Source organism: Epinephelus moara, chromosome 22, assembly GCF_006386435.1.
Source record: "Epinephelus moara isolate mb chromosome 22, YSFRI_EMoa_1.0, whole genome shotgun sequence".
Taxonomy (NCBI): Eukaryota; Metazoa; Chordata; class Actinopteri; order Perciformes; family Serranidae; genus Epinephelus; species Epinephelus moara.
This window is the reverse complement of record NC_065527.1, coordinates 15,775,266-15,800,856: the sequence shown is the minus strand read 5'-3', so window position 1 is coordinate 15,800,856 and position 25,591 is coordinate 15,775,266. Positions and strand designations below refer to the sequence as shown.

Sequence of the window (25,591 nt, the reverse complement as noted above, 5' to 3'; positions counted from 1 at the left end):
AAAAACTAAAACCGATCTGTTATCTACACAAAAACACTACAGTTTTGAGAAGCAGCCTAATTAATGTTTGCAAACTGTAGCTACAACTGGAAAAGAGAGCATCCTAAGGTAGAGACTGCTGATTACATACATATTTATTACATTCAATACATTGTAACAGGTGCAGCCTACTCATTTTAACAGCTTATATTTATGCACTACTTGCTCTAAATACTGAAGATACAAAATAAGAACTATTAAGTCTATGAGCATAAAATATTAATTTGGTTTCCATTAAAGTTTAATTCTCCTGAAATTGATGCAACACCATTAGCCAAATAATTTCTTAAACTACAAAGTGATGTGTCTTTTCCATGGATGTAGAAAAGTATAAATAAACTGGATACAGCACTGGAGGTGGGGCCCTGTTCATGCCTATGAAAGTTGCACATTAGGCCACAAAAGTTCAGCTTCCCAGGTGTAAAATCAAAATCTCTAGCTTACACTAGCGACTTTACCAGCTGAAAGCTCCTCAATGAGACAACAGCCAAAAATGTTCCTTGTAGCCGTTACAGCTACGGCTAATATAAACTTCCCCCTGTGTCATTTTAACAGGTGAAAGTTAAGACAGCTGCAGTTAAAAATATTACGACTGCTACCTGACTGATGCCGTCTATACGAAATTCGTCCATTTCATCCCAGTTGTGCTCCATTTCTGAAAGCTTACAGACCGACAAAACCAAGCAGTACCACCAGAGACCGTGGAGGCAGTGTAGCATAGTTCAATCGAGATACGACCATCGGAAAAGACGACAAAATTGGAGGTCCTAGTTGCGGAGTCGGGCCAGATCGAGCTCAATGCCAGAATGAAACAAATCAGTAATATAGTGAAAAGAATTCTACTGTCAGGATGTATGTATAAGGGCAGCACAGACCACCGCTGTCGACAAAGCTGCCTCCGTTCAAAGGTACATTATTACGATCTCCTCCACTGTTGCCTCATTTGCTTTTGTCAGACACATCTGACTCTGCCCTCTAGTGCATTCTACTGGCTGTATCTGGGCTATCAAAAAGCACGCATGGAAGTATGAGGACATTGACGATTACAACGTTCGGAAACTGATGCATCTATTTTCGAACTTAAAAAGGAGTATAAATGAGCCTTAAGGCCATTAATTACGGAGCTTCCGCCATCACAGTCAATGTAATGTCTGTGAAGTTCTGTCAAAGCTTTGACTGTGTTGACTGTTAAACATCTTTAATTAAGGCTCTTCCTTTTGGTAATTAGCGTTAATTGTTAGGAACAAACAGAGATGCATCATGCCCTGATCACATCCACCTGCGTCCTTCAGACACACACACACACACACCCCCGCACATTTGAACCACTTTCAACTGTATACACAACAGCAGATTACTGTACAATTCTGTGTTCAGACAAAGCATGCAGCTTGTTCAAGGTGTTTAAATCTGATGGTCTTGCACAGGCACAGTGTTTGCTATGTTTTGTCAGCATAACTTAGGCTTAGTCTGGGTTTAAAGGGCAGTCATGTGTGTTCATAATAAGTCTTGTCAGTGCTCAGACACCTACCTGGTCTATCTCCATGAGCTTGGGGAAGGCCCCCGGCCACTCAATGGCCACCTTGACGATGTCTGCCGGTGGCGGCATGGCTGACGGGGATTTGGTGGTGTGGGTCTCGCTGCCTCACACCTCTGTCACTACTACTGGAGGTAGCTCATCCAAACCTGCAGGAGAGGAGTGAAGGAGAGGATGGAAGGAGAGATGAAAGAAAACAGAAGTGGATGGGAATAAGAAGAGAGGAAAATGGGGCACATTAGTCAAGAACTAGGTCATTATTTGAGTTGTTTGCTTACATTAGCATCCTCTAAACTCAAAGAATTTTATATATGATTGTGAAGAAAGGGCAACAAGAGCGATGCTGAAAAATACATGTGTAATGTGCACAGTGCAGCGCTCGAGAGACTGCTCATCAGCAACTTACAAATTCACATTAGCAGCAGGAGCTACTGAACAGCTCAAACCAACAGTTCACTTTCATGCAACATTTAAGGCGAAATTAACAAGTTCCCACTCAGAAATTTCACCTGGGAGCCCCCTGAAGTCAGATTTAAAAACGGTGAACCTCACCGACCCTGACCTCAAAATCCAAGATGGCTGCTGTGTGCATCAACAGCAATGAAGCCATAGTAATATACTGTTTATTAGCACATCTGTCTTATTTGTTTCTCATTTAAACAGTGCAGACGTGCAGATAGTCCTGTCCAACTTCTATCAACGGACATGTTGCTACAGTGTTTGTATGTGCAAAATATGGCGTAATGCATTATCTTGTGGTATCGCTAACAATGGCTAACCTAGCTTGAACTGGTGTTGCTAACAATATCTTGGTTTTCCAACTTGTTGTACTGGAACGTGATTACTCAGTTGTGATATCATTCCTAGGTCTGGCCCCTGACCTCTGAGACAAATGGGACGCGGCAACAGACAACTTCTCAACCCCCCACCCCGACCTTAGCGTTTCCAAGTGATTGGCGCCACTGTTGCAAAGACATCCGGATCGCTTTCTGTTTTCGTCGGAGCTTAGCAACTACCAACAACACAGGACACACTGCATTTTGTTCTCCACAGTTGCTTTAGTTGTTCCACTGTCGGTAACTGCAAAGAACATACATTGATTCTCTTTGGTAAATGGGGATTGCTACCGAAATTAAAGTGCTATCCTCTTCCTGTTTTGGTTTCACAATGGTTGACATACTTCCTTTGTGCCGGAAATCGAGCCTTCACTTTCCCGGGAGGTTGTACCCCATAGCAGACAGAATTGCATAGTGATAGCAAGGCTTATAGGAAGCCAATCTGAAGACAGATGGTGCCATTACTTATAGCCATTCCACTGAGCAATCAACATTGACTTTATAATGATAAGTTAGAGCAAAGGCACATGTCTATTTCCACATTAAATGTTTAGAGGAAATAAATCAATTGACCTACTTACTCCAGTTCACGGTTATTTGAGCAGACGCACACAAAGTATGCACACTGGCCTCTTATATTATCATTACCATCTGAGGTCAGGTCTTCCAGCCGCAATGCATAAGGGTTTATCATTAGTGCTAGTATAGAAACCACACATGCATTACCTGCCATCTCTAGCCATTAGCCCACATTTAAAACACGCTCCTCTGTCTGTTTTAGGGTTAACCTTAGAAACCAAGCACTTCATGCAAAGTTCTGCAAATACCAGTGCTTGAAATAGTATTCAAACACACAGTTCAACTTCTCACACTCACGTATACAAACTAAAGCAGACAAACAGATTTTTTATTTGTCCTCTGAGATGACTTTTTTTTTCCAGCGGTAGTCTAATTTAATTTGCAGTTGTTGACACACAGAACATTAGTACATGCCGGTGGGGCAGATTCACTCACGAGCTTAATTCAAATCAAAGTTTAACTGCTAATGAGGTCACAGCAGGTGAGTGAATTGAAAAGTTACAACGTTTTAAAAGATGTACGCCGTTTCACTGGGACGCAGCCTCAGCTCAGTCATTTAAACACAGCAGAAAGACACAAACCGCTCCGGCAGCATCTTGGTGCGACTTTCAGAGTGAAATATGTGATTCCTTTTAGACGTTGTCACAGTAATAACAGCACAAGAGTGCCTGCAGTTTGTGAGATAAAGCAGCTCCATCTCTCTTTCACAAAAGTGATGTAGCAGCACTTTAGCCACAATAGCCACTTTAGCCAGTAAGCATGCAGGACAGCAGCAGCTTAAGCAGGTTACTAATACAGAGCTTCTTCTTCTTCTGGCATATTCCACTAACTTAAAGGGGTATTTCTTCAATTTTACACATAAAGGTCACTTTACTCATCATGGAGAGCACAAAACAGCCTTTAAGAACATTTGAGTAAATGTCCTCTGTGGGTCTGGATGAACTTTGACAAATCTGAGTAAATTACTCAACTGACATCACCTAGATGTCTCAGCTGGGGTCTGAAGTAAAACATAACTGATAAAGTAGCTGGACTGATACATCTGCAGACATTAGCATGTCGCAGCTATATCATATGTGCCAGGTGATATACAACAAGAACTTGCGATAAAATAAATGCCAAATACATTTTAAGTAATTTAGAGACAGTGCCTCCATTGCATAGTTTGTCCACCAGAGAGCACCGACAAGTTTATTTTGCAACTTCACAATGAGATTTTCTAAAAAATACACAATGAAGGGTTTTCCTCAAACAAACAAAAAAATGTATACTCATTCAGAAGTAATCCCTTTCAGTCACCACTTATGACCCACTAGAAGTGTGTGGCAGTGTATTTGCCTGCAGAGACTCTGTCCTCCGCCTGTATTTTCATATTCTTTTCTTATTTTCTGTGTTTGGGAAGTTTATGGATGTGTACCCCCGTCTGGTGTGGTCGGGACTTAAAACCTTTGAAACCTGAGCAAATGTGGTTTCATTTCTTTTGAAAAAATTGGAAAAGAGGTGATGAGCAGCTTAGCAAGAAAGGTCCCACAAATTTAAGGAAATAAGTTAAAACAACCTTAAAATTAGTTCATAAAAAGAGAGAGAGTAAATTATTAGATTTTTTTTTTTTTTTTAAATATAGGAATAGTTTTTGTTTTTTACTTTTCTGTTTTTCGTAAATTTTAAGGTAATTTTCTGATAACTTTTTGCATTTTTTGTGCAAAATTTCTGGTAACTGTCTTGTTTATTTTGTTTGGGTTTTTTTTTACCTTTTTTCTAATTTTCGGGTAATTTTCTGGTAACATTTTACATTCTTTGCTAATTTTCAAATATTTTTCGTGGTTTTTTTTTTTTTGTTACTTTTTTTGGCTAATTTTCAGGCAATTTCCTTGTTTATTTTTGTTTTTTTACTTTTCTTTCTTTCTTGTGCTCATTTTAATTTAATTTTCTAGTAACTTTTTACAAATTTCTTGCTGATTTTTGGGGTAATTTCTTGTTAAGTTGCTCATTGCCTTCTTACCATGTTTTTGAAAGCTATGAAACCAGTTCGTTCAAGTTTCAAAGGATTAAAAAAGGTAACTTCCAGGTAGGCAGGCCAGCAGGCCAGCAGGCCAGCAGGCATTCAAGAGACACAGTGCCAAAAAAACGCAATGAGGCGAAATGCCAAACAAGAGTAAATCTGGGGTTAGCTGTTACCCTCACTTTCATTGGTGAGCATCTTTACAAACAGTAACCAACAATCCCACATAGCATACCTGTGAGTTCTCAAATATCAACATTGGTATCAGCCTCAAGAGTCCAGTATCGGTCAGGCTGTAATTGGAAGACTACACCTTTTTATCAGAAACCCACTTTACAAACTGGAGTGTGAAGTTTGAAAGGTGTGGATGTCTTCAATTATTATTATTTTTTTCTTTCTTTCAAGTCGCCAAACTTTATAGTTTCATACCGAAACAGGGGGCAAAGGCAATAGGCAGAGAGATGACAGAGTGAAAAGTGATGTAAGAGCATTTTTTTGACATCCATTTTCTGGTGAGTCACGTAAGTGAGGTACTCAGAGACACCAGACACCATGTTTATTTTTCAGTTGTAAAATGCCTCACTCAGAGGTCTTTAATTTAAGCAATACTGTATGACCAATTAATATTAGCAGATTTATTGCAATCAGATTTTCTTATGTTTGCAAATATCAGCCTTAAGAATCCAGTATCAGCCAGGCTTTTGTTTGGAGACTACAACTTTTTAACACAAAACCTACCTTACAAACTGGAGTGTGAAGTTTTAAAGGTGTGGGCGTTTCTAATTAATTATTTTTTCTGTCTTTCTTTCTTTCAAGTCCCCCAACTTTATGGTGCAATACCAAAACAGGAGGTGAAGGCAATGGGCAGAGAAAGGAAAAGGACAGAGTGAAGAGCAATAGAGGAGCTTTTATTAAATCTTTTTTGTTTTGTTTTTTACTTTTATTTTCCAGTGAGTCACATAAAAGATACTAGAAAAAAGGCCATCATATCTTTCAATGGCCAAAACACAACTCAAAAACACAAGCAGATACTGAATCTGAACAACCCTGGTCGCCCTGATTTGAACTTGAAGTTGAACAATGTATTAACTCTTTACAGTTTAAAGTACTCTTAAATATATAAATATGAATAAATAGAAAACACTATTGGGGGGAGGGCCTAAACATTTGCCTGGTTTGCCTCTCCTGACGATGCACCCCTGGGTTCATAAGCATAGCAACAAGCAGACCAATACTCTTCTCTTTCACACCAACACACAGACTCAAACATTGGTCCTGCAGCCCCTCCCTGGCTTCTGTCCCTCTACAGAGGAGATATCTGACAGAGGAACAGGCAGCCGACTTAACCCGAAGCCCTGTGGCTTTCTAAAATAAGCCAGTTAGAAGTCCCATGGTGGAAAAATAGCCAAATCACGGTTCCTCTGAGCCACACAGGGGGAGCTGGGTAAAGCCACTTCTGCATGCTTGCGGGGGGTCTAATGAAACCCACCACTGCACAGTTGTCAAGTGGAAAATGCACCACAGATATCCCCAAAACCCACTGAGGAAGGCATCAATAATTTACCTCCCTCGCCTGTCTAGAAAGCTTGGATCATCCCAGTTCCTGGTTAAGAAGCCTGTTTACATATTTAATCTCAATCCATAATGCATTCAGACTGGCTCGGAGTAATTCCTGGGAGAAAACTATTGAGCTGAGTAGTGTGTGTTGATATATACAGCATGTGTGCATGAACAAAGGCAGAATGATGAAATGTGTGCGCGCACAAACACTGACCAGAATGGATTTTGTGTGCATGTCTGGAGTCTGTGTGCTGCTGTGCAGTGTAAACAGCAATGTTTGAGTATTTATATGTATGTGTGCGTTTAATGAGCAGGTATTAATTTAAAGATAGTTTATGTAATGAGACTGGCCTGGCGTTGTGTGTGAGTCACCCCATAATGATCCACATAGCCTTTATTCAAGGGCCCGTTGCCATGGCAGCCACTGCATCAATAGCTCGAGATGTGGATGCATCTTTCTTTCCAAAGCGCGTGTCATACTCAAGTCACGTTTGTCACAACTCCCCAAAAATGACTCACTCCACCCCTCTGCTTTGAATTTCAACCCTTGAAATATGACCGAGTGTGTTTACTGAAGATTACAGTAGTTTCATAACGTATGTTAAATACTTTGCGAGGCGCTTTGCCTTCAGTGACATTCAGCGTATGCAGCTGTGTATCTCTCCGTTTCCCTCTCCCCATGCCTCTCCCCTGCAACCTTATGCAGAGAAAATATCGCTTCTGGTCACCATTCTTGGAACAGCAAGGTGGTGAATAAGATGTGGGGAGAGGAAAATGGAAAGAAAACACTGAGACAGATATAAACATCTGGCACAATCCTGCACACATTACACTTCATGGACTATTTGCTGAAACAAACGTATAGTTTGAAGAATACAAGCAGCACCATCCTGTTTATTCTGTTAGAATAAAAAATGTGTCTCACAAGCCTTACTTTACATACGCACAGAATGTGTGAATGAGTGATTCATTCAGTCAGTCATATTCTATAGATAACAGCATGTTAGTCATCGATGCCCAGATTATCATCCCTCTCAATACTGACTGAAGACATGGTGAGGCAGTCAGCGAGAGCTATAAAACTGCCACTCTTGAGACAGGCTGTCAAGATTTTTAACCATGCTGGAGCTGCGTGGCTGTACAGGGATTTCAGTGTCGCTCTGTTGCTTATTCTGAAAAATCACGACAACTATTTGATGGATTGCTATGAAATTTTGTACAGATGTTCACGTTAACCTCAGAATGAATCCTAATAATGTTAGTGATCATCTGACCTTTCAACCAGTGCCATCATGAGGTTCACATGGGGTTTGAGTGAAATGTTTCAACAGCTGTCAGAATGTTAGCATGTTCAGCACAGCAGTCCTTTAGGGGTGGGCGATATAACAACAGACTAGGTATCGTCTTAGATTTTGAATATTGTAATACCGTGTTGCCTTATCCTCATTTTGAAGGGTGCATTATTTAATTTTCTGAACTTACCAGACTCTTATAGCTGCGGGTGCGCAGTCATTTGTCTTTACTCACTTTATCATTATATTAACATTATTTGTGATTATTTATCAAAATTCTCATTGTATAAAAATTTTGTGAAATCGCCAGTCGTCAAACCTACAATATCGTTGCATTACTGGTATTGAGGTATTTGGTAAGAAAAAAAAAAAAAAAAAAAGTGACATTAGATTTTCTCAATATCGCCCAGCCCTTGGCGAAATGCTAAAGTATAGCTACCGCTTCATAGACCCGGTAGTATTGTTATAGAGCCTTTATCTTGTCCCAACTGCAAAAGAGAGCCAACCTAAAGGATCATTTCAGTTTATGTTAACTTTTGTCTTGTTTTCGTAGTTTACTAAAACCGTCACCAAATAACTTGGTGTCACTGTCACCAAGTTAAATGCTGAGGCCTAGGAATTCGGCGCCAAAAGTACAACTTGACAATGAACATGAGCAGAGAGATTTTAAACAAACACTCGGATAAGCCAAACTGATTTCGAAAAAAGAACAAAGGTAAACAATAAAATTAACACCAAAACTGTCAGCTGTAAACAAAAGCAGTTCAATAAATTGGCTGGAATTATCTATCGGTCGATAGTAGTTTCATCGCAGATTAAGCAAAATCTGGGTACGTTGTTGGACGAGTTATGTGAAACTGCAGTGAAGAAATTATATATTTGAAAAACAGTGACATGCATCAGCATCTGACCTGGTGGAGCCTGTCGGTGACTGAAATCACTCTGATTGGTGGTTCAGCTCAGTGCCCAAGAAGGGAAACAAAAGTGAGGAAAGTAAACAAATAGTTGAATTCATGAGGGTGTGAGATCAAAACAAACTTGTTTTTATAAAGGTGAGATTATTTCTTTAGCCATTGAGTTCATGATCAGAAAAGGATTGTAAATGTTTGTGTCATTGTTCGCTGGCGCACAGTAAATATCCTTTGTTCTTTTAACATCAGGTTGTGTTAGTAATGTGCTAACTGGTTAACTAGCGTCTTGAATCCTTCCTGTCGGTCTTCTGCTTTCCCTTTTTGAATGACAATTACAGACTAATGCCACCTGCTGGTATGGAGAGTTATTTCCTCTCACACAGGCACAGAACGTACGTCCTAGTTTGGTCATCGGCTGTAGTCTTTATGGTGTGTTCGGGTGCAACCTTTTAGCTGAGACACATGGAAAGTGAGGCAACACAACAGTCAGCCTTTAACACAGCTCATTCTTTGATGTCTGTTTGGTGTGTCTGGGCCTTTAAATATCAGTATTGCCTTCTTGATCGAGCAATACTGTAAACATCTATTAAAATTTAGAGTCTAACTTCAGACTGGTTCAACTCTGACCTCCATACCTACTGCATTTGTGAAGGCATACAGTCTGTCTTTGCAAAGAGTGACTAGTTTAGATAAGCTGGATAACCTGACCTATGTTTATGTCTTGTCTGACTGCCTAACTGGTCATTTTCCTTGCCCAGTCAGACTTTGTTGTAGCACAAGTTCCAAAAATAAGCCCCTAGATGCAATAAAATAGAAAGTGGAGGGTTTGTCTGTGTGAAGTCAAAATATAAGGCTATCCTCCTGACTGAGGTTTTGCTTTGGTTTTCCAGTAAAGACAGCGAGTGTGTGTGTGTGCCATTGTGTCTGTATGTGTGTATTCCGAGCACCTTGTCATCATCTTCCGAGAACTAGATGACTGAGATGGACGGCCTTGAGGCTTATTGATTGGAGACACACACACACACACACACACACACACTCACCCACACACACCAATCTCATTGCTGACAGCCACGGTAAATCCCTTGAAAATGGGCTCATATGTAATTGAGAGGCACAGCGGTTCAACACACCAGCACACCATGACCAGGGCTACAAATGGTCCAGCACTCATTTGATCAACATGTTTTTCCTGCGATGGACACACACACTGCTCCAGGGAACGACTTCAGAGCAACAAGGTTTAACACTAAGATTCCTCTCAGGTGTGTGTGTGTGCTTGGCTCCATTTATTCTCTACATGTCATCATGAGTGTTTACTATAGCCTGGGGGGGAGGCTGTGTATCAATTCCCAATCTGTCGCTCTGGCATCTCATCGCAACTTCCTTACAGTGTAAATGGAACCTTGTTATCGAGCTAGCTGCTGTCAGAGCTCATCATGTCAGAGCAGGTGATTTGCAGCAACCTGGTTCAGTTGAGTGTGAGCGAGTATGTGTTTATTTTTCACTCCGCCAGAGGGTTAAACAGGCTAACAGGACACAGAGCTCACTCCATCTTTTATATTTGGAGACGAACATTTTCAGGATCTGACCTTTCCTTCCTCTTTTCCACCGTTCATTCATTTTGTCTACCACATCTGAGGTTTCCCTGTCTCTTGCCAAGTCTCCTTCTCCTCAGAACATATCATTTTGCAAAAAATGACCACAGAGAACATAAATCAGGCGATGAAAAACATTCAACAGACTCTACAATCTCTTCTTTCCATTCATTTGACACACATTCATAATCCTTCCATTGTTTTAATTGCACTAATGTACTGTACGCAATAACATGCTGCCAAAACCATAACACTACTAGTCCAACTGGGCTCCAGTCCAGCAAGGTATTGTAATCTGTGAATGTGTGCACGAGTTAATCTGCATTCAAGCACTCGCCCACCTGGCGCAACCTGGGTTACAGCGGCCATAATTCCTCAGGATTTGCTCCAAAAGAGTGGGGAAAAAACTAAATCTCATGTTACCCTGTGATCTGATCTGATGCCAGAGGTCGAAATTAGGGAGCAAACCATCACTAAAGAGGGGAGAGAGGGTAAGAGGAGAGGAACCAGAGAAAAAGAGGAGGCCTGTGATTTGTTGGGCAGCAGATGAGTGCTGGGTTTCACCTCAATAATTCATGATATGTAATGTGAGGGTCACATCGTCTCCAGAGGGAGGAGGGAGGAGGGAGGGAAAGAGAAAGCGAGGAGATGGAGCGATGAAGGTGAGAACTGCAAGTAATGCCTGGTTCGCACTACACGATGTTGTTGTCTGTTCTGACAGTCACTATGTGCCAGCTGAAATGTTATTGTAGTAATGTAATAAGTTTCACCAGATGGCAGGAGCTACATTTGAAGTACCGTACGCAAACATACAAGTCACTGAATCCTCGACAACAAGTTCCTGCAAATGTTTCACAATAAAAGCCTGTTTAGAAAATGAAGGGATTCTCTCAACTGAAGTTATAAGGGGCTTTTCATTTTATACAGATACAGGAAGTGTTGAGTTTGAAATGATGGCGTGATGCATTAACTTTATCGAGGCAAACGGGAGCGGATAAAAAGTAAAAATATAAAAATACAGAGGGAATAATAAATAATGGCCCGTTTATAATGTAGTCTGTTTCAAATGAAGCTGGTTACATTCTGCAGTTGTGGTGAGTAAAAGCCACTATTTTTAAATGTCATTACTTTATGTCCGTCTCCATTATGAAGAAATAACATTGTTTGCTAGCTTGATGCTAATGGCAGTGAAATAACATTGTTTGCTAGCTTGATGCTAATGGCAGTACTCAGCGGGTTGCTAAAGTGCCTCTGCTGTTTCACACCATCACTTTTCCTTTTGTACTCTGTTATGGTAACGTCCCTAGAGGAAATATCAGAAAGTCAAACATGCTAGACTCTCTGTTGGAACATCGTGAGGCGTCCCAGACGTGGCATCAGTTGTCGTCTACAATGACACACTACACCAGATGAAACGACGGATTATAGCGTACGACATTGTTGTTCACGATCCGAGCCAACACCGTATGACGCTGCATCAGGCTATAATTGGGCTGTTATCGTGTAGTGTGTACCCGGCATAAACATGAGGAGACATAGAGAGGAAGGAAGGGAGTGAAACGTGATAGAAGTTAAAGGATGGCAGAGAAATACCGTGAATTAATTACATACAATGTAGATTAAGATCAATAGAATTAATACAACAGAGGATAAAAAAGCAAGGCAGGTAGTGAGAGGAGGAAAAAAGCACAACAGAGCAAGTGAAGAAAAACATTGATAAAAGAACAAAAGATAAAGATGAGAGGACAGAATATGGGGAAAGAGAGAAAAAAGCAGCAAAAGTTAGAAAGCCAAACTCCCTAAACTTTAAATGGAAGAGAAATCAAGAACAACTTAAGCAAGACAGAGAAACAAAAAGCTGGATGTACAAATAATCTGCACAATAAATCAATACATCGGGGCGTCGGTGGCTTGGTGGTAGAGCAGGTGCCCCATGTACAAGGCTGTTGCCGCAGCGGCCCGGGTTCAAATCCAGCCCGTGGCCCTTTGCTGCATGTCACTCCCTCTCTCTCTCCCCCTTTCACACTTGTCTGTCCTATCGATTAAAGGCTTAAAAATGCCCAAAAGATAAATTAAAAAAAACAAACAATAAATCAATACATCTACTGGAGGGGTCACTTATATATGGCATTTGTCTAAATACGTTTCCAGCTTTGCTAAAGACTCCATCAACGCCACTCTCTAATAGCAAGCAATGGCTTTCAAAGAATTTTAATTAAAGCATCCCCGCATAACATGGAAAAAAAATGAATATGCTCATTTGCTCTATTTGAGGGATTTTAACACTTTGAAGTCTAATTAAAACTTTTAAGGGCTCGCTGATGGAGAGAGAGAGGAGACAAATAGTGGGACTGAAGGCATGAATATCAAGAGGAACATGATCTCAGCAATGCACATCCTTTCCTGCCAGCGCCTCCTGGGACCTTTTACTATGAACCCTAATGGTGTGAGAGAACATGAGGCAGCAGTTTTTACAGACAATGTCAGTGTGACCAACGAAAAAGCCTCGGTTATCGCATTCACTTAAGTGTTATCCTTCGGGGTTTTTTTTTTTTTTTTTTCAAACTATGTCAACATTTAAATTGTAGATGATTTTATGATGACCTCAGGCTTCTTTTGCATTTAACTGGCACTTAATTTGAAGCACTCTGAGCAGCCTGATGCATGCTAAACACCATATTTCAGACCTTGTGATCCCCTATGGGCTCTCGCTGAGTAATTTTGACACGATACACATGTCAGACCACAAATTTATTGTATTGATGCATCTCTCCCGACCTTCTCCTGTCATATCAACTTCACTGCAACCAGTCTGTCAGGCTTTCGACTCCCATCACCCTTGATGATGAATCTTACAGGGAGGTCACATTCAAGTTTTTTGCCTCTAATCCTGATCAGAATCCTCTAATATTGGGTATCTCTGATACAGAGTCTGATCGGACACTTACATACATATCTAATATGAACATTTAGGTAAATATGATACATTGACATAATTGCTGTAGCTACTAGATCTGGCACCTTATTTTAGACGAGCTACTTGGTCCAAATCCAGCCACCCCTGACAGAAACTCTAAAGCTGAGAAGCTGAAATTACTGATATGATATGAATGAAAGTTTAACGGAAGTCTTCCTTATAAGAGTCACCGATGCAAGGTCAAACGTCTCCCTCGCAGATTCTAGCTTTTGACTCATCTCGCTTCTACAATTTGAAAAAAAACAACAATAAATTCGATGCAACCTCAACTTCCTACAGAGGACCACATGGCAGCTGCCCAAGGCTCAGTACTTTTTCAACCTATCTATAGTCGTGCCACTTCTGGTGAAACCCTGACACACCCTGACTATTTAAAATCATTTTATACCCAGTTTCACGGTGTAATTATTATGTGTTTCAGAACATTTTCATCTATTATTGTCATAAACAGCATCATCATGTAATCTCATGCGGGAAACCAAACATGCGAGCAATAAAAAGTCCTTTTAAGGCCCTTTTACCCACTCATACCACAAAACAAGCAACAAAATGAGGCCACCCTATCGATCAAAATCTTTTCTCTCAGACTTTCATGTGCTTTAAGTGTTTCAGCGAAATCAAGTTTTACAATATCATGCACATTTTGGGTGCATGTACTCATGTTTTATCATATGCAGACATCTGTGTCTGTGCCTGTGTGTGGATTTGTCAGTATTAACCTATGTGCTAGGGTGGATTTCAAAAGAACCCTTTCTAGCTCTTCATCTGATGCCTCTACAAAGGGCCCGCCTCCCCGCAGGGGCCTATGGGTGTGTGTGTGTGTGTGTGAGTGTGTGTGTGTGACAGCCTGCAAAAAGAGCACCATCCTTTATCTGAGAGCTGATACAAAAGGCCACCGACATGGTGCTGAAGACTGAGTTATTGTTGCTCCGAGCACGATGCCTTCACACGCCTACGTGCACGCTAGCTGCAGGATGGTCATGTTACACCCTTGGGGAGAGGTGTGTGCCTGAGAGGTGTGCATCTCTCAGGCACACACACACACACACACACACACACACACACACACACACACTTAAAGAGTAACTTAACACCAATCTGAAAGGCAGTGTTTTACTGCCCTCTGTGAAAGTTTAGAACTTATCTGATGTACCCGCACAGCCCTGTCAGATAAACTCAAGGAAGGCCACATCAACACCACCCAGCATCAGAAGTGGGACCAAGTCATTGGTTTGCAAGTCACAAGTGTGTCTCAAGTTTCTGCACTGAAATCACAAGTCAAGTCCGATGTAAAGACTGACAAGTCCCAAGTTAAGTCCTAAACAAGTCACAATGCGCTCTTGAACCAATGTAATGCCATTTGAACAACAATGTTATAACATATTAAGTTTACAAAAATCCTGAATGCTTCTGAAAGTTTGTACTTATTTGTTAAAACAAGTTTGTTGGAAGTTGTTGCATCTGTCTGGAATTTTCAACCTGCACGTTTTGCATACTGCAATTAGTTTTTTGTTGACCACCGCCCAGTTTCTGTACGCAAACGAAATTATCTTTGGAATTTTTTCCAACTCACCTTACGCTCAGTAACACAATATTAGCTCTTCATGGTTCTCCCTTGCAACTTGATTGAATGTCGTCACATTGGATATGGGGAATTTAGTGACAGCTTGCTGGAGAAAGGTATTAAGTAATTTTTAAGTGAGAAGGCTTAAGTTCAAGTGAAGTCACGAGTCATTGGTGTTTAAGTCCAAGTCAAGTTGTGTCTTTTTTAATTTTGTCAAGTCTAAAGTCATCAAATTTGTGACTCCAGTGTGACTCGAGTCCAAGTCATGTAACTTGAATTCATATGTTCCAAATGTGTGGATTCTAACACTAATTACTTTTCACTACTTCACCCATGTATCATTTACTTTTAACTATCCATTTCATCCATGACTTCTGTTCAACCGTTTTCTATCTTACAGACTCTTAATAGCAACATTGCTCAGGTGTAAAAGTTGACTCAGCAAATCCATATTTTCTTCATCAAATTCTATTTCAACAAATTAGCTGAACTGATCCACAAACTTTACACTCACCACCTGGCAGCTGCAGAAGCACCCCCTGGAGTACAAGCACCCCTGGTTGGGAATCGCTGATGTAGAGTATCAGAAGAAAAACACACTATGGTCCTGATAGTAAAAAATGACAAAAGAAGCACACTGAAACTAAGAATCTTAAAAATGCTATTGTGTTGTGCCCAATCCCTCCCAAATAGACACACACATACCCAACACCCAGCCCACAGGAAAGCTGCTGGCTGTAAGACAAAGGGCTGGCAAAACAGCTACAAATAAAGGAAGAAGACAAAAGGAAAAGGGGGAAGGCGAGGTCAGGGTTTAGAAATATGGCTTCTAGATTTAACTAAAGGAGGAACTGCCAAACTCTAACAGACTTAACATGCATGTGTATACAAATAATATGCCAAGAAAACTGTGACAATGTTCCTTAAACAACAAGGCATCTAAAAAGGGCATGGTTGTTTTAATCTTATTTATGGCATGCTCTAAAGTTTGGAGTTTGGACTGACAAGCATCACAAGCAGCCTGGTGACTTCTCTCTGTGTGCCTCTTAGCAGGCCTCTTTTTTGTGTCAAAAACCCGCCCTGGTTCTCACTAAAATGCTGCAACCAGGATATCCTGTCAAATGTCGGTACCAGCAGCTCGTAACAACTCTCCTCAGCAGCCAACCAATCTCCCGCGGAGGTGCGAGCCAGCTAAGAGGACCCAGAGCGACTCTTGTGCACATACTGTATGAATCTACTGTATGTGTGTCTAGATACATAAATCTGCACACACAGGAGAATGAGTGAAGCATGGAGCTACAGGACTGCTGAACAAGGTACAAGCGTAGCCTAAATAGTGTGTTGTGAGCGGAGCAAGCCAGCAATTTGAGGTAAACAAGTGAGTCAGAAACAATTAGAGGTACTTGGATGGCATTCTGCAAACCCAGATAATCAAAACACTGGAACATTTAGAGACAAGGAGACAAAAAAAGACGACACTTGCCAGAGGAAAAGAAAATACAAGGCAAAATTAGGCCCGCAGGCGCACAACTAATCCATACTGTATATTGTGAAGGAATCTATATATTGCCAAGTAATTACTTTCCAACTCAGCAGAATTATCAGCAGTGTAAGTATGCTCTTGCTTTATCCTTTCCAAAATCATAACACCACATTTCCATCCCCCCCAAAACCATGAGGCCACAACGCTCGCTGTCTTAAAACACATCCGTTCTTTGACATTTCCATTCTTCTTTGGTTACATGTGGAAAACCCACATATAGTCACGTCTTGGATCAGCCAACAAACATGTACAGTGCGTACCAAGACATTTACTACTCCATCTAACCACAATGTTCGTGCCCACTGGTGACACATTGAAGAGGAAAGGAGGCAGGAGAGTGCACAGAGCCGCACCCAGAGGCCTACTGCATCCTGTGTAGCGTGAAGGAAGAGTTAAAAACACCACGAAGATGTGAGGACTCACCCGGAAAATTTGACAACCAACAGGCTTGTTAGTTCTTCCCCCAATCAAGCTGCTTCTTGTGCAAACAACTACTTCAAGGGAAGTGAGGAGGCAGCTCTTTTCTAAGCAACTTCAGTCTGAGTATCTGCCTGCAAGTGAAGCGCCTCCAGCATCATAAGCCATAGACAAAGACTTCACAACGGTTTGTGCAGTGCTTCGCCTCAGGCTACACAGAGTGCTGAGAGAGACAGACAGAAGGAGGAAGTAGGCGTTTGTCGAGAAAAGAGGAAACAGGTCTGCAGCCGAAAAAGCGGCAAAATTCAAAGATAAGAAGACGGCGAGACAGAAGAGACTCCGGAGTTCAGATTCACAAACGAAACCACGCTTCCATCCCTAGAAATTTCAAACACACTTAATTGAGCTCAATGGATTAATTAAGGGTAATCATATCTCATAAATATCTCATTAGTGTTCCCCTCATCCAGTGCATTGCTGTGAGATAAACTACTGGAGCTTTAATCGCAGGTTATCTTAGCACTGGAAACAGTGGGAAACAGCTTGCCTGGCTCTAAACAAAGGTAACTAAATCTCACTAATCATTTTTTAATCTTGGTCGTTTCATGCCTGACTATTCTCTGGCTGGGCGGAGTAACTTTCTGGAGCAACATTTGTACACTAAGGTGTTAATTAGTGAGCTTTAGAGGTGCTGGTGGGGTTTGTACGGAACAAAGTTTGTCGTTCCCCATACTTCCAAGTCTTTACACTAAACTAACTGGCAGCTGGCTGTAGCCTTAAATTTGCTGGACAGACATGAGGGTAAATAAGTGTATTTCCCAAAATGTTGAACTTTTGCTTCCATCCCAAAATTGGAAGTACATATTTTTCCTCGCAGTACCGGTCTTCCTCACAGTATCTGTCAAAATAATTGCAATATGACTGTTTTTGCATATCGTGCAGCCCGAATGTCCAAAACTCGGCAACTTACAGCAAAACAATCAACACTGATAAATAGCATTACAGATACGAGGGAGAATATGTATTTTTGATTTTGGGGTGAAATGTCCCTTTAATGATTCACCCTGAAAACAAATTCCATCCAAGTCTTATTCACAGCAGACAGCTAACATCCGAGAGACATGATGCACACCACAGGGGAAAGAGTCAAGGGGGAGAGTCTCAAAAATTCCTCCAAAATCTACGCTTCAAACTTAGAATTTGTGTTACTGCTTTTACAGCCAAGTTAGATTCAATGATGCATTTAATACTGCTGCTGAAAGACTGCCAGAGAGCAGGTGATTACCACAAACAGCACATGCTTTCACTTCTCCCCAAATCACTGCCGCTGCAACAGAGTCAGAGCAGTCTACATCGAGCGCCAACAGAGTGAGTCAGACAGCTTACACACTGTCACAAATGACCGGCGATTGTGAGCTAAGAGGCTAAATGCCCAAAAGAAACATTTACTTTTTTTAACAGGGTGATGACATCTTCATTTCAAACTGAGGGCTCAACAGGCCATCTGTGCAAGTGTCACACAAAAACAGATGTTTACTCCACCCATGCTGAGGTCAGCTTTGGTTCGTATGAGCCTCGTAAATGCACGCATCCAGGACTTTCAGTTCTGACTGAAACTCCCTTAGAGCCTCAGGAAGACAAGTATCCAAGTAGGAAATAATTTCAACACTATTGAAAAAACAACAAGCTAATAGAAACATATCATTTCCTTTTTGAGTTTTTCTCTTGTGTGAAAGAAGACAAGGTGGAGCGTGACAAGAGCCGTCACGTGTTGAGGTTTGGCCTCAACAAAATTATAGAGACCTGAGGAAGTGAAAAAGTTTGCAGGACCTTTGTCACCAATGAATCCTTGCGAGACAGCTACATTTTTTGTGTGTGATCCAAACACAACTTTCTGTCAAGGAAGCTTAAAGTCTGCTGAGTCAGAGAGCTCACTGGGGACTCTGCTCAACTCCATGTCAAGGCTTTAATAATCTATCCAAACTATCTCAGCTCCCTTGTGATTAACCCTGCCTCTGTGCTCTCTGTCAGCCCCACTGACCCATCCAGGATGCTACACTCTGTTTCAGTCGACAACATTTCAAAATCCCCCTCGTCACCCTCTTTAACTCTCCTGCTACGACTGCTGCCCTTGTCAAAATTCACATCCTGCTGAGCATCCCCTCACTTTATCAAAGCCATCAGCTACCCCTCCATGTGATATATAATTAAAAAGGTGTAACGTGAAATTGTATTGACAAACCCACTGACCCTTGATCACACGGATATACCCAGAGAAGTGAATTACAGTATGTTGTACTAGTAACAATTCAACAATTCAAGCTGATTGCAGTTGCTATTCTCCATAAACAAGGATCAAACTACCAACTGTTAACAGCCAGCTTTAAAGCCTGCAAGTGCTAGAACTGCTTAGAAGTGATCTGTCATCATGACTTGCTTGTGTGTGTTTACATGTACGCAATTTGTTCTGGTTCTATAGACTCCATCAGCAGATCTACATGTTTATTTATTTATTTTTGACTTGCTCCAAAAGCAGCAGATTGCAGTTTGGTCAGTGCTTTGACCTGACTGGTTAGGGTGTTTGTTGTTTCAATTAGGAACTATTCGTTATGCAAGGCAGGTTGTGTTGAAAGTGTGTTTGAAAGAAGTGTTAGACATAATTACTACTAGCAAACAAAGGCTTTAGATTTTGAAAAATCAGATCATATTTTATGGCAAAACAGGAAGTCTTGCATGCTGGTGCAGCAGTGATATGAAGGCAACTGTTTTATTAACAATGCAAGAGAAAATAAAATTTGCAATAAACCACATTGTACAAGTGTATACTGTATATAATGTGGTGGAGTGTGGTATACAGTAAACATACTCTATCGGTCTTGTCTAAACCTGAAAAATTGCATCTTTGTTGACACTTTCTTGAATGACTGAGTGTCTAAGGAATCGACATTTGGGAGAATAAAACATTCATAGAGAGTTAGATGAGAAGATCGATACCAATCTCATGTCAGTCACACATGAAGCTACAGCCAAAAGAGCTCAGCACAAAGACAGGAAGCTGGAGAAACAGCTAGTCATGGCTCTTGACCTGTTGCTTAAAAGTTCAAATTAGGGATGTCAGTTTCAGTTCAGTTTGTTTTTGACAGCCTGGCACAAATTTAGTAGAAACCAACCAGTTAATTTTTAAGAAAAACTCCATTGCACACCATTGACACAGTGAGCTTCAGTGGCATTTCAAAGTGCTATCCATTTAGAGGTGGTGAAGTTTTAGTGTCTTGCCTTTTATTTTATTTTCTGTTGGCTTTGCTGACAGACAGTTGGCTAGACGCATTAACATGAGGAAACATAGTGCCCACTGCCCACCTTTCTGTTTCCACTGGTTAGCTGCCATTAGCCTTGGCCGCTTTGCACTGCGCACCACCCATGGATGTATGAAGAGACCTGGATACAGCATTGGAGGCAGGGCCCTGTTCATTCTTATTAAAGTTCTCAGTGGCTAATGAAGCCAAAAAAGCTTTATTTCCATGATTTGAAATTACACGGATCTTCTGTGCTGTGGGGCCCATAGAGCAAGCACACTAAAAACTAATCTAAGCATAGCCAAGCTCGGGCAAGTGGCTAACTTCCACTGGCCAAGTGGGCAACTTCCAGTTAAGCGCCCCACCAACTTGACCGGTAATACAATGATTCAATTGTTTAATTGTGCGGCTCTTCTAGACTTTAAAAATGTTATTGGAGAATGGATTATATGCTGATAGTGAAATAAGTCATTTCATTGGGGTTGTGACACTCAAAAGATGTTACCACCATCTCTTTCCCACTGTAAGTCTATGGGGAAAAGTCTTTTTTGAGCCCACATACATCATGTGATGTTCCTGGCTGTTAATGCCCCTTTCGGCCACTATGTAAAATTGGCTTCAAAGCCTAATGCTCTTCCTGGGGGCTTGGCACCACCTGGGTCGGATGGGAACTAGCTAGCCTTGCTGCTCATTCAACTTTTATTGCTGGTAACCACTGCGGAAAATTTACATTGCCTCTTACAGGCGGGAATTTCACGCTGTTGCATGGTCTTACTATTCTGTTTAAAAAGGTACAATCGCGTAATGGAGGCACAGAGTTGTCTTGCCTATAAGGCAGCATCAGAGGTAGTAACAGCGCAGCAACAATATCTGTAGACAGCCGGCAGGAGGGGATCATGGGCAGCATGGGTTTCATGTTGTGACGACATGTTATGCGTGCAATGCACTACAGAAGATTTAAAAAGTGGCTAATAGCAGTTAGCAGCTTAAAAAATGTCCACAAAAACAATGAGAACAATGACGGGAAAACGGTAAGATTTGGGAGCTCCTTACCCTCAGAGCAGATTGTTGATTGTTATTGCCACGTTAATGCCCTTGTTGTTGTATTGAAAGTGCTGCTAATGCGTATGTTACATGTCACACTAGAGGCCGACACTGTTGGGTTACATGTCACGCCCGTCATACCTCTTTATCCTTCTGTGATAATGTCTAAAATCACACACTAGCGGCCCTATAGCGCAATCTCTGTGTAAAAAGGGCTATGGTGGCCACCCTATGGCCTACCCTCAGGTAGCCCACTTAAGTAAGAAGCTTCCTTTAAACCGCAACACCACTTGAGCATTGTTAGCACCACAAGCCATGCTGACACTGCTAATGACCCTAACAGACCACCATTAGCAGAGCAGAGCAGGCATTACTTGGCAGTTACTGGCAACTAGCTCGTATCACACCCAATTGATAGGCAGTGCAGTAAACTGAAGAGTAGCAAACTATTGTCAGACAGCAGTCACAGTTCACATCCCTCGTTCAAATAAAAAGAACAGATAAATTATTGATCATTGTAACAACAGTCTGACTAATGTCAAAATAATGGTGATTTTTTTTTTTGTGCACTTCAAGAGACACTACTATCAGTCAGCTGTGACTCTAAACTTGGTCCACACTGTGACAAGACGCTAGAAACTTTGGTGATTCAGAAATATGAGCTTACGGTTCCACTCAGCTCTCAGTGGCTCTAGATGAGAGTGTCAGCTGAAAAACCCAAAATGTAAAAAAATGTAAATGCAGATGTTGAATAATAATATCACACAGGTGTTGACGTCATACACTCTATTAGTGTTTTATAACCTTTATTCTATTATTAAAAATTTCTTTCCCCATTTTTAAAATATGAATTGAATCTGCACATTCCCTCAGTCTGCCTGCAGAGGAGGTTGTCAGGCAAAGATAATTCCACAACACCTCAGGGGATCATCTATTATTCAAAACCACATCCAAATGTATTCCACTTGAAGAGGAGTAACATGCTTTACTTGTAATCGTCAAACTCCAGTAGTTATGATCCATGCATTTCAATTTAGGTGGTCTGTGTTACATATGGTTACCTAGACGGAAATGGGCCATGTCTTAGTTTCCAAACAACTGCACATCATCTTGCAAAACAACACCTCTGAAGTAGGTGTATGATCACACAATATTCTGCTTCCTAAAACAACACAAGCTCTCATAACAGAAAAGTAACCATCTCCTTTCGCCTTATTCAAGAAAACAACTGCCTCTAGCTGACTGCTCAGTTAAAATATGCCAGTTGTCTTCATACAAATGAATAAACACACAGTATTAGTCTGTAGAAATGCAGAGTCCCAGTATATTCACAAAGAAGAGGATACTCAAGAAAGCCAGACTTCCTGCTTGGTAGAGTCTGAGGAGGATTAGTCTTACTGAGGGACTACATGTAATGTAATTATAATGGGCCATATGTAATAACAGCAGCAGATTCTTCCATTAAATTGCAGTTTGGAGTCTAGATCATCATCATCATCATCATCATCATCATCATCATCATCATCAATGCACACACTTGTGCACTGGTCAGACAGTCTGCAAACCATCAACACATACAGTAATGCATGATTGTATTACAGATATGTCAATTTAAAACACTGTAATGAGAACAATAGAGATTTCCAGAGATGGTGCATGCATGAGGCATAATTTACCTCCTGTATTTTTGGACGAAAAATTGGACAAACAGAGGAGTTGAGACCAGACCTCCCCCAGTAAAATACGGTCCAAATTGTACCTTTCATACAGAGTAAATAACAGCCACAGCCTGCAGTGAAGACCACAGAGGCAGAGTTAATAGGTACACAACCTGCTAGCTACAGCAGCTACTTAATTGGACCAAACACTCCTGGGTCCATCTTACTGCATGAAATGTCAAGTAGAGTTACACTGTTAGTTGGGTCTCACTGCCCACGGGTTGTGCAAGTAGCTATCCTCTCATTATCCTCTGTGATACTTTATAATAGCAATAATTGGAACGTGGTCATACAGGCTAATGTGCTGCTGCTTGTCTCACAATAGTTTTTACACCATATTGGTTAAGTGAATGAACTTTGAGGAGATATGTAAACCTGCATGGAGGCAACAAAGCCTAAAACAGCAAGCTTATACTGACTGTGCTGTGGATATTATGCTTGGGTAATAAGCTGCCAACATGCTTATTAACAAGGGCAATTTTTCACATGTATTACTTCAATAGAGCAGGGCAGAAATGAGGCCTCAAACCAGGAAATGAGTTCCTATTTTTGCACTTTTAGCTCCCTTGTGTTGAGGTCAGTGAGTTTTTAAAATGGGTTTTTTATAAGGTCTGTGGTTCACACAAGATTATCAGATTTCAGGTTTTGCTCTGTGATATAAAGTACTTAAGTAAGTAACCCATTTGTGAATTTTAAAGCTTTTACGTGCTTTACAAATGTTGGTAGCTAACAAGTGGCTAAATGAAGGTGATGGTGGTGATAATGAAGTCACACGACTGTAGTGTAGTTCATTTGTAAGCCGATAGCATTTATGCTTCAAAAATCATAAAAATGGTGTTCATTTGCGAGGATTATTTTGCTTATGAAAATGCAACAGTGTCATAAATTTTTGTTTGCCACACTGCTTATTTTCTTCAATAATCAAAAACCTACGACGGAGTATTAGGGCCACATTGAAGTAAAAAAAAAAAAATCGGAGATTTCGAAAATAAAGTCGAAATATTACGAGAAAAAAGTCATAATATTACGAGAATAAAGTCATAACTGAGAAAAAGTCATAATATTACGAGAATAAAGTCATAATATTATGAGATTAAAGTTATAATATTATGAGATCAAAGTCATAATATTACGAGAATAAAGTCGTAGTTTTTAAGGAAATAACCAACAACAAACAGAATATCAGATTGTCTTTCATGCCGTTGTAAGTAGCCTACTTAATTAGGTTCGGGAACCGGCACCATGCCGGTTCTGTGTCAGTCAAAACTCCGGGCCCAACTCTGCCACTGATTGGCCAGTCTGACATTCTTCATAATACATAAAGAATGTTAGTGAAACACATAGGCCTAACCGAAACATGCGTTCGTTTGGGGACAAGTTATGTTACTCGTTCCACAGGCGAAGGACCCCGGACACATAGCCACACTGTTAGAAATGTAGTATTTAGCCTAATAACATCATGCTACAGCAGTAATAACGTCAGCTTTAGTCAAATGGCTCTGGCTCTCCCGCTAAATGTCATAAACTCTGGACACATTTTCCCTGTATGTTGACATGATAATGGCTGCGTTTCCCAGATCGCTCTTAGCTTAAGAAGATCTTTCACTAAGAAGGAGTTGTAAGATCGAGCTGACCCACTCTTAACACTCTTCTTAGCCACCAAACGCTCACAGATCCAGCCGCAGCAGGCACATTAATATTACACTAGCCTAAGCAAGGAGATGTTGACACAGTGATGGGGACAGTGATGAAGTGGTGGGTGATCGATGTGCCTGACATCAATTGATTTAGTTTCAGCACCGCGGTAGTGGCCAGCTCGTGTTAAGATATAAACAGAATGAAAGCGGACAAGGTAATTACAGAACTTGTCTTGAGAAATAGCTTTCAAATTGAATCAGAGATTAAATGCATTTTCAATAGAGGCAACTTTTTAAATTAGGCTATTGCTTTCTTTTCACTTTCTGCATCCATTTAAGATTTTACTTGAGATCACTCTTTAAGAAACTCGTAACAGGAGCTGGCCACTACCGCGGTGCTGAAACTAAATCAATCGATGTCAGGCACATCGATCACCCACCACTTCACCAGCGCATAAGTCACACACATACTTATTTTTCGTCTTATTATTATTTTTCTTCCGCCAGATTTCGGTGCGTAACTTGTGCCACAGCTCTGAGCGCACACAGGGTCTTCATAAAACATAGATTCAAGATTCAATATGCACAGTAAGGACACACGTTTCCCTGCAGAATGAAATTCGTTCTTTTCTTTCACCAATTAATGTCAAACAATATAAATCTGAAGTATAAAATAGATCAAAATATATACGGTGCGCACTGTTGTAACATCTCCTTGCTCAGTGTAATATTAATGTGCCTGCCGCGGCTGGATCTGTGAGCGTTTGGTGGCTAAGAAGAGTGTTAAGAGTGGGTCAGCTCGATCTTACAACTCCTTTTTAGTGAAAGATCTTCTTAAGCTAAGAGCAATCTGGGCCATTATCATGTCAACATACAGGGAAAATGTGTCCAGAGTTTATGACATTTAGCGGGAGAGCTAGAGCCATTTGACTAAAGCTGACGTTATTACTGCTGTAGCATGACGTTATTAGGCTAAATATTACATTTCTAACAGTGTCTGAGCTGATTTATTGACACAGTATGCTTGTAGGCTGCTGTAAC

The 25,591-nt window shown here is 40.9% G+C and overlaps 1 protein-coding gene across 4 annotated transcripts in view; it reads right to left on the bottom strand.

The window, feature by feature from the left end:
- Nucleotides 1-25,591, bottom strand: part of elmo1 (engulfment and cell motility 1 (ced-12 homolog, C. elegans)) — a 148,330-nt gene that overhangs the window by 98,311 nt on the left and 24,428 nt on the right. Inside the window, exons 1-3 of one of the 4 annotated variants that reach the window (XM_050034487.1) lie at nt 16,862-17,069; nt 15,410-15,502; nt 1,571-1,725 (exon numbers count right to left, since the gene is read on the bottom strand). In XM_050034487.1, the coding sequence (XP_049890444.1) occupies nt 1,571-1,648 (78 nt within the window). In that variant the 5' untranslated portion in view covers nt 1,649-1,725; nt 15,410-15,502; nt 16,862-17,069. Of the gene's footprint in view, nt 1-1,570; nt 1,726-15,409; nt 15,503-16,861; nt 17,070-25,591 lie in introns of those variants that run through there. The other 3 variants (XM_050034486.1, XM_050034489.1, XM_050034488.1) reach the window with 3 other exon arrangements.